This window comes from Rhipicephalus sanguineus, chromosome 1 (assembly GCF_013339695.2).
Source record: "Rhipicephalus sanguineus isolate Rsan-2018 chromosome 1, BIME_Rsan_1.4, whole genome shotgun sequence".
NCBI lineage: Eukaryota > Metazoa > Arthropoda > Arachnida > Ixodida > Ixodidae > Rhipicephalus > Rhipicephalus sanguineus.
Window position 1 is genome coordinate 204,002,652 of NC_051176.1, and position 10,145 is coordinate 204,012,796.

General features: G+C 45.7%; 1 protein-coding gene across 1 annotated transcript; it reads right to left on the minus strand.

The window, feature by feature from the left end:
• Positions 1-218: 218 nt before the first annotated feature.
• LOC119405857 (E3 ubiquitin-protein ligase Topors) lies at positions 219-1,478 on the minus strand. Its single transcript, XM_037672689.2, has one exon. It carries the CDS (start codon positions 1,476-1,478, stop codon positions 219-221), a length of 1,260 nt encoding a protein of 419 aa, XP_037528617.1.
• Positions 1,479-10,145: the final 8,667 nt, after the last annotated feature.

The window sequence follows — 10,145 nt, forward strand, 5'->3', positions numbered from 1 at the left end:
AACGAGGAACTCGAGCTATCAGTGCTGCATCCCCAAGCTGCACTATACATTCAGACTTTGCTTTCTTTCTCCAAACAGTAAGTAGCGTCCACGCCTGTTGGAGTTTATCACATTAAATCCTCGCGCGTGTGTGCTAGGGGGATCCGCCTCTGAGGGTAGTAATCTACATCGCTTTCTGAATCGCTTGTGGCACAACGCCAAACCCTACTCCTCCGAGGCTACTCCGCACTTTCATCACTCGAAGACGGGTCGTTTGTGGCACGATGATCGAGAGGCCTGCAATCATCCGATTGTGCAACTTGAGTTACTCGGTCCGCCACCCTGGTCGCACGGACGTACGATGTCACTTGCGAAGATATCGTCATCGTGGGAGTTCTGTCCCTGAGCGGGTTTCGCACTGTCATCACGACGCAGTTCGAGCTGTGAGAGTTGCTACCGTTGCCCGTGCTTGATGTGACCGCCGGCACCGTTGGAGCAGCATGGACGCTGGGGCCTGGCTGAGGCGTGTCGTGCGTTACGGCAGCTGGTGCAGTAGATGCTATTGGAGCGGACGCTCGTCTAGAGTCCCGCAAGACCAGTCTGAAACAATCGACGGGGTTTGCCGCTGCGAATGCGTAGTGGCGCGCAGCGTAAATTGTGCTACGATCGTATTCGTTAATGGTTTCAAACACTGGACTTGCAAACGAATAAAACTCCTGAACAAAGGGCTCCGTGTACGCGTTCAGCAAAGGTTGTACCCTTCGGGAAAAGTCTGGATGCCTGTTGTCCAAATTCAAGATTAGAGATAGCACATTATTTGAAGCATCCGATACACGCGTTTCGTTGTGATCCATCAGTGCGTTTAGATCGCGGTTGAGCCAGTGGACGAGATGGTCAACTTGACGTGGATTCGCGCAGTAGAACTCTGGGGACACATGGCGAGAGTTCGGGATGTTGGGTACAGCCCACAGGTCGCTAATGTACTGATGAAGCCTCTCAACGCTCGTGTGGGGTCCCCTAAGAGCGTTGGGGAAGGTTGCATGGGGCAGGCGTGATTGCCCTTCATATTCTTGTCTTAGTATACGTCCCAGTTGTAGCTGGGAAATTATTTCTACGGGTATCGAAAGTGTTCGCGCAGAACCAATTAACGACAATATCGAGGAGCTTTGCTGTTCTCTGATGAAGTAACGGTCGTGGTCTTCCTGTGAGCGGACGTTGTGGATGATGCTTCCGAACCGCTGCATACAGAGGGGACATGAGTCTTTGACTTTGGACCACTCAACAAGGCAGGAGAAGCAGAAGTGGTGATGGCAGCCATCTGGGGATGCTTTGTTCTCTACTAGTTCCAAGCAAATCACACATTTATCATCTGGGGAGCTGGCGTTGTGGCTTGACGGTAGCTCCGGCGTCGTTGCATCGGTTGGCTCCTGCGTTGAGTCGGAAGAATCAGCCGTAGGGTCATCATTTGGCGAATCGCCGCGTGAAGGAGGGGCAGCCATCTGGATCTACGAGAAAAAAAAGTAATGAATGAATGAAATGTTATGGTAGCTCAAGGGCACTAAATTGATGATGAGTTGTCGATGGCTAGATGAATTGATGGTAAATGCAGCATGACCGTAAGTCGGCCCGACATAGTCTTCGCTAAAATCGAGCAAACTGCATAAACATTAAAACCATGACAATGGCCGTCACCAGAAATATTGTGAAGGGGAAAAAGTACTACGAAAGGTTGATATGCTAAGTTATGAATACCGGTAGCGCTGCTGCTATACAGAGCCCCCCGAATGTGAGGGCTGGAGACAAATGCCGTAAAGAGTTATTCAAATGAATTTATAGTTGTCTTAAAATGTACACGCGCGAGAGTTTTCTGCTCAGCCTAAGCACATGGCGTGTGTTCACTGACGCGCCAGTTGTCGAACCATCCTCTACAGTGATGCGCATTACAGTTTACAAAGAGAAGTTGTGAAAATAGAGGAAACAGCAAAAAGAAATAAAACATTAATCATTCCTGAAAACATGTTCGCAAGCCTTAGGGAAATGGTTTTTTCTTTAGCCTCTAACCGACGGTATGCCAACAAGACTGCATTCCATCGTCAGTGTTTTGCAGACATGGGCGCCCTCACCCTCACCTGACCTCACCTTCATGCGGTGAGGTAAGGAACGGCTTCGAAAAAGAATGACACAATGGGCGAGTTGTGAGGTTTACATTTTACTTTAAAAACTGCGCTACCCACTCAAGAACAAGAAAGCGCCGCGTGTGTCCCTTTCTCAGCGAAGCCATCTTCGGCTAACCTGTGCCGTAGTAGTCGGCGTCCGCAGAAAACTCCTAGAGGATCCACGGGCTGAGCGGGCAGGTCATGTGATCTCACTTTGACCATGCAAGTACGCGCATTTGAAACCTAGCGGCGGATTCACGATATCACGAGGCGTCCACTGAAACGCCATTGGCTGAGCCGGCAGGTTACGTGATTTCCCTTTGACCAATCAGGTAAGTGTGCGCATTTCAAATCCATCGGGAATCCACGGCATCACGTGATCTCACTAGCAAATCAGACTGGCGCGCTTTAGAAATTTCACGTGATCGCGCTAGCGAACCGTATGGACTCGCACGTATAAACGTCGCCATGCCGAACACTCAGCGCTGCGAGCTTACGAATCGGAGGCCTGGCTCCAGCGGAGATCCGACGACTCCGAACTGCGAGCTCGCGAAGCTGAGGCAACACGGCAGCGAAGGGTTGCCACCACTACTAAGACATCAAGGGCCCCGCTAAGAAATGTCGCAAGGGCATTTCAGTTTCGGTATCTCTGCAAAAAAGAAGAAAGTGGAAACCGAAAAACAAAGTCAACGACCCGTGGTTATCCCCTACATCCACAAGATATAAAATAGACTAAAGATGGTCGCAAACAAACATGACGTGCCAGTTTTATTTTCAGCACCTCAAAAATTGCTAGGGTTGTGTAAGAAAATTATAAAACACACAAGGAACGCAAGAAGGAAAGAAATGTAAAATAGGCCACAAACCAAGCTTCGCTCAGTGTCATGTGGCAGTTGTATACAGTTTGCCATTAACACGCGGAAGAAAACATATCGGGCAGACCTCAAGATGCGTTAACACCAGGCTCAGAGAGCAAAGGTATAATTGTCAAGAAATTACCCATCCCGGGAATTTAGCTGCCCACTGTAACCAGTGCACATGCGTACCTCAGTTCGAGAAAAACAACAATTATGAAGCGGATAAAAGACGACAGGGAGATAATAGTTTACGAAGCTGCTCTCATGGCATCTCTGGGCGCCGAAACATGCGTCAGTGAGCCATCAATAAAATTATCTCCTGCTGAAATCGATTTTGTGGTGGACGTCGCATAGGCGGGGTCAAGTCTCTTTCCGCGTGCTTTTTGAACTTTTATTTATATCGACTACGCATGGATAATAAAACCAGTTGAAGTTTGCGTTCGTTCTGTTAAACAGTGTTCTGTGTTCTTTGTAGTCTGTCCTTCGTCTCCCTACCGTAAGCGCTTCGCCAAGGCAACATGAGCCAACTAGCCCCTTTTGTCGCATTACTTCTACGCTTCTGCCACGCAATATTGCGAGCGTTAAAGAAATTCCTCCCACTACATGACATTCATACAGATTTTTTTTTTTTCGAAGCAGCTTCGAGCAATGGCATGGCCCTGTCGTGAAGACCTGCTTGCCACGCCGAAGGCCTGGCTTCCATTCTCACTCGAACCGAAGATTTTTATTATTTATTTTATTTGTATCTTCCTCAATTTTTCGGTCCCGGTCAACGCTGATTTTTCGCTCTCAAACAACGACGCCGACACCGGAATTATGTGAAACGAGCTCTTTAACGCTATCGCGTTAGAAAAAAACGAACAAAAATACACGCCATGAATTACCTTAAAAGGACACTAAAGAGAAACAATGAATTGGTTCAGATTGATAAAGTGTGCTCGAAGAACTCTTGTGTAGTTTATTTCACCACCATAGGTTTATTATTAGAGGAGGAAACCAAGTTCAAAGTTTCATTTTACAGCGAAAGCTGTTATGAGATCATTTCACCGGCCGTTTTTGGCGCCGTAGTTGTCCGCCGCCGCCGCCGCCGCCGCCGGTGTCCGTAACCAGTATCGCTCGAAATAAGAAAAAAAAACGAAATAAGAAAAGAATCCAGGATGGAACGAGGTTCGAACCTGGGCCCTCTGCGTGGGAGCCCAGTATTCAACCTCTGAGCCATTCTGGTGCTTGGAACTGCTATGCAAAAAGGTCCTATACAGACTTCATGTCGGGAAGGAATCACATTAGCATATGAAATATAGCGTGGTAGAGAGTAAAATAAGCACCAAGCGTCGCGCAACGCGTTGCACAACGCGAATTCTGTAACCAGGCGTCACACAATGCTAATTGCGCAATGAGTAGGTTGTTGAATGCTTCCAACCCATTACAAAGGACTCTGCCATAATTCTTCATCGTCGTCAGGCACAGCATCAACAAAGTGCGCATAATGCCTTACATGCGTTTAGCAGGTACCACGGCTTCGTAGAATGACGAAAAATGGCCCAGTGCCTGCTGCCCTACTTCTCAAACATTACAATGATTTGTAGCGTAGTGGGTTCCTCGCAAGTGCACTTGTAGTGGTTGCCAAGGAAGCCCATAAGCGCATGATCCATTTCCTCGGGGTCTCAGTAAAATTACAATGATTTATACCGTAGTGGGTTCCTCGCAAGTGCACTTGTATTGGTTGCCAAGGAAGCCCATAAGCGCATGATCCATTTCCTTGGGGTCTCAGTAAAGTTCTTCGCCCCCCTCCCCCGCGTCTCTCTCCCACGTCAACGTATGTTATACAGCATGACGGGAGAGGGAAATAGTGACCGGGCGCCACCAAATACAAATTATCTAACTGGTGGGCCGTTTAAAGCTTCCAACCCATTACAAAGGGCTGAGCCATAATTCTTCATCATCATCAGTAGTCGCGTCAACAAAGTGCACATAATTCCTTACAGACGTGCGGCTGGTGCCTCGCTTCTCCGCAGAATGACGAATAATGGCTTAGTAGGTGCTTCCCAACTTCACAAAAATTGTGATTTATGGCGTAGTGGGTATCTTTCTAGTGTACTTGTATTGTAGCCACAAGAGAGCTGACAACGGGCTCTAGAAACGCCGCTCCTCCAGCTTTCGCTGTGACTGTGCTGCGGTTTCAGCGCAGGCCTGGCGTTTTTTTAAATTTCGCGCCGAACTTGGTAATTCGTGACGTAACAGATTTCAAAGAGCATTTAACGTATTTTGGCGCCACTGGCTCGACGAAATTTCCACAAACTCGTTATGTCAAGTCTCTGGCCCCCTCAGAGGACAATGTACTTCGATTTAACCGATTACGAACTACGTAGGCCCAAGCAGACGCCGTCAAAAATATGTGACGTCACGGCAAATGGTGCGGGAATTCCAAGGTGGCGTCGCCACCTGTATTTTTTTTTTGCGCACTTTCTCGCTTATTAAGCGTCTTCTCGCAGCAAGCGTGGTGTTTTTGGTATCGTGGAAGGCTACTTTACTAATGCAAGAAAACTCGTTTTGCTCTTTAGTGTCCCTTTAACTCTCCCCTGAGATAGCCGGAATTTCCATATCTTTGTCAGTACTAACATACCTAATGTCTTCATTCTCTACGATGTCCGTCTTTCGCTTCGTTGCAAACATGAGCTTAGACGCAGCATCTCAATTGTATCTGATGTTACCGAGCGGCTGGCTTGCTGACTGCCGAGAGCGCATTGGCTCTATCGGCGGGCAAGGAGCCGTGTCTTTCCAAAACGAAGAAAAGGCACCACCTTAGCCTCCCTGCTCCCGTGCAAGGTACAACGGACTTGAACCCTTCCGTGCAACAGCTGGCTTCTGCTGCCGTGACCTCAACCAACCCGCCAACCAATCAACCAGGCCCTCTGCCCGATCATCGTCCACTAGGAACCAGACTACGACCTAGACCGCCCCAACCAGCAACGCAAAGCGCTACGCGGACCAGTTCCCGAAAGACTCGGAGACCGAAAAACAAAGTGACGAACTGACTAGGTGAGCCTTGTGCCAGAAAGGCGAATACCTCCCATGCATCCTTAAAGTTGAGAAAAACCGTGGAAAAGCGCATTCGAAACGAACCGCATGCTTCAACCCTCAGTGCATATTTAGCGGCTCGTGTTGCACCTAGGGGACTTTGTATTACTGTAAAAGCAGCCACAAGTCATATGTCCGCTAAAAATATCGCTCAATGGCATGGAATCCTTAAAAAAGCCTCTTTGGATCTTACCCGTACTGTTGAGAACCATTACCAGCATGCTGTAAAAGACTCTCTAAACACGGAACGACAACTGTACGCGAGTGCTGACCTCAGTATGCATGAAATTGCCGAATTAGAAAGGTATAAAGTGAAAAAGCTAAGTGAGATTTACGACAAGAAATGTAAAAAGTTGCTCCGTGATGGCGTGGACCGCTCGTTGTTTCCAAAACAGGTAATAACGGCGGTCCCGACAAACTCGCTTCCTGAGCTAGATAATAGCACGCCGCCGTCCACCAACGTAGTGAACCTTTCGCATGTAAGTCTAAACAGGGACGAACTCCGCGTCTTGTCACAGGGCCTCACTTTTTGTCCTGCAACTGGTGGATATGACGATTTTCAATTGGCTAAGGATTTAGAGACTTTTTCACGTAACATGCGCCTACGAGAATATTTCCATGACCATCCGTCCACTGGCGACATGCAGCCAGTTGTGTTTACCAACAACCGTTGGACCCCTCCGGCCCAACGTGATAAATATCTAGACATGTATATTGAAGCAGTCCAACGCGACGTGCTTAAAGCCTACGAAAAGCAAAAACCGTTTAAATCAAACATTTCATTTGAGGAAAGGAAAGCTATTCCATCACTGGCTAAACGCAGTGATATCGTGATAAAGCCAGCCGACAAAGGTGGTGCCGTTGTTATTATGAATAAAACGGATTATATAAGCGAAGCCCATAGACAGCTTAACAATCCGATTTTTTATAAGCACATAGACTATGATCCCACTGAAGAGTTTAAAGCAGTTGTCCAAGATACCGTCAACGATCTCGTAAAAGGTAATCAATTAGGCGACAAGGCAGTACGCTCCCTCGTCCCGCTCAGTCCCGTCCCTGGCAGGTTCTACTTGCTGCCCAAAATACATAAAGAAAACTGTCCTGGACGCCCCATTGTTTCGGGCATTGGCACTGTTACGGAGCAACATTCCCGCTACGTTGATGTAATAATCAGTAGCCTTCCATGTAAATTCTCGTCCTATCTCAAAGACACAAATCATTTTTGTTGGACATTGATGAACTCGTGATACCAGATAATTCCGTGCTCGTGACATTAGATGTGGTTTCACTGTATACCAATATACCCCATAGCGATGGCATCAAGGCAGTAATTCAAGCGTACGAAGAACTGTCTGATGAAAAGCCCATTGGAAGTGATACATTAGCTACCTTATTGAAATTAATCTTACAGCTTAATAATTTTGAATTTGATGGCTCCCACTACCTTCAAGTAAGTGGAACATCAATGGGCACTCGCACTGGACCTAATTACGCTAGCCTTTTCATGTCTGTTCTGGAAAATGACTTTTTAAGTAATCGCGCGTTAAAGCCTCTTTATTATAAGCGATTTATAGATGACATTTTTTTGATCTGGCCCCATGGTGAAAATGAACTTTTATCATGTACAGCTGATTTCAACACTGTTCACCAATCTATTTCGTTTTCGCATGAATACTCTCTTTCTACCGTTAACTTTCTGGACGTCACAGTTTGCATCTCTGACAACAAACTAACCACTAGGCTTTACAGGAAACCTACAGACAGGCACCGTTATCTCCACTTTAAAAGTTCACATGTAAAACATTGGAAAACCAGTATACCGTACAGTCAGGCGCTCCGCTTTAAGAGAATTTGCTCCGAGCAGTCAGACTTTTATGCAAACTGCGTACAACTCCGCGAATCTTTGATCCAGCAGCAATACCCACCCCGCATTGTTGAGGATGCCGTCAAAATAGCCGATGCACTGAATCGCAAGGATTTGTTCAGCGCTAAAAAGCAACCATTCGTTCAGGCACAAAGTAATCTAGTTCTAACGCACTCAGCATCGGTGCCAAACGTTTCCTCAATTCTCAAAAAACATTTCAACATACTAGCGCAGAGTGCTCATCTTAAAGTAATCTTTCCATTGCCACCTCGGGTAGTCTTCAGACGGTCTCGCAATCTGCATGACATCCTAACTTCATCTAAAACAAGGGTTCCCGATAATGTCGGTTGTCGACCTTGCGAAAAACCACGATGCAAGGTTTGCGCGCATATGACGACGTCACACATTGGTAAAAGCACTGCTTCTGATTTCTTCTATAAAATTAAAGGAAATTTTACGTGTGACACTTACAATTGCATCTATTTACTCGAATGTTCCGTCTGCAAATTACAGTACATTGGACAAACCGAAACGCCCTTCAGATATCGGTTCAACAACCACAAGTGTCGTGCTGCCACCATTCCTAACCTTCCGCTATCAAAACACGTGCACATTCCGGGCCACTCATTTGATAATATTACAGCTACAATCCTTCAATCTGGTTTCCGTACCCACCACGAAAGAGAGCTTCGAGAATCGTATTTAATCTATAAGTTTAAAGCCGTCACTTGTGGTATGAATGAAAGCGCTGGCAAACTTTCATTTTTACCCATTTAGTTTCCTAAACACTCTTGACTACCCCCGCTATTATTGCCGCTATGCTTTCACGCAGATAGATTAGTTCCCTGTTTCAGCTTTGTCGGATTATGACAAGATGTTACACCTGCGTTTATGTTTATCGATAACTTGCTCGCAGTTGTACCTATGACGTGCTATTGATGTTTGTGCCGGTTACACATACGTTATGTGGCTTCATCATTTTTTACTCATTATTAATAATTTTTTACTCTTTTATTCGTTTTGTCTTGCGCAAGTGCGTACGCGCGTGTATTCTCGTTTTTTCTTGTCCTATCACGCGCACTGTTTCCCCACGTGCTTTTAACAACCGCTTGTCAGCCATTAACAGCGCTATGATACGTTACTGCGCATTTTATATTGCGTTACCGTCGCATGTTCGCATCACTCCGACGAAGGCCGGTCCCGCGGCCGAAACGTCAGACCTTTACAGAACAATTTTTCCTACGTGCTTAATTTTTTAACTATATATATATATATATATATATATATATATATATATATATATATATATATATATATATATATATATATATATATATTATTGTATGCAGACTGCAGCAACTTGATAAAAAATGACAACGCAATTTTGCCTGTTGCGTCCTCTCTTGTGCGTGTCTTGATGCGCCGCTTTCCTAGAATTGATCCATGCACAAACTAGCCCAACAACGCATTTTAAAGGGATTATACGCATGATTAACTATGAGCTTATGTTAACAGTGTCCTTCCGAGTAGTACATTTCGTGGATCAACTAGTGACAATTCTTTTATATCAATAAGTTGTTCGACCGGTAATTGTGCTTAGCAATGGCGGTAGTAAAAACTGCAGCGTTCGTTTTCCACAGTTAGTACTAACATTTTTTACTTGGCAGTCTCTTGAGGTTTGCCTGTATGTATTGTGTTCTGTTTGCTTTTAATTCAGCTAATGATTCTGGCATAATATTATTGTTAGGGTTTTCAGTGTTATTATCAACTAGCCCAAGTTTGTTTTTTTATGCAACGTGTCAGTGTATATGGAATTAACCTAAATAGTGCCGCATTTATTATAAAAAGGTCACTACTGTGAATAAGGCGTGATACATCGTATATTACACAAACCACGCGGTTTTGAAACGGCGCTAGTTGTTAATATTTTATTGGCGGTTTTTGCTCGAATGAGCAATGCGAAATATTTAATTGGTAAAAAAGTTCCTTGTAAAAAAGCATGCCGACAGATGTAGGGTACACGAAAAGAACTTCTGCGCATAATACCAACCGTTTTACAGGGTTTGCTCATCCTATAGACCAGAACACAGCGAATTCCATGCGCATCGCCATATTTGCATCGCGCGTCGCGCCATCTACCGCACACGCGACGAAACAACATGCGCGGGCTGCCACGCCAGCAGACGCTACACAGAGAAACTCCCGAAACTC

What these genes read in the sequence shown, in the direction of transcription:
- LOC119405857 (XM_037672689.2), bottom strand. Translation starts at nt 1,478, where the DNA reads ATGGCTGCCCCTCCTTCACGCGGCGATTCGCCAAATGATGACCCTACG.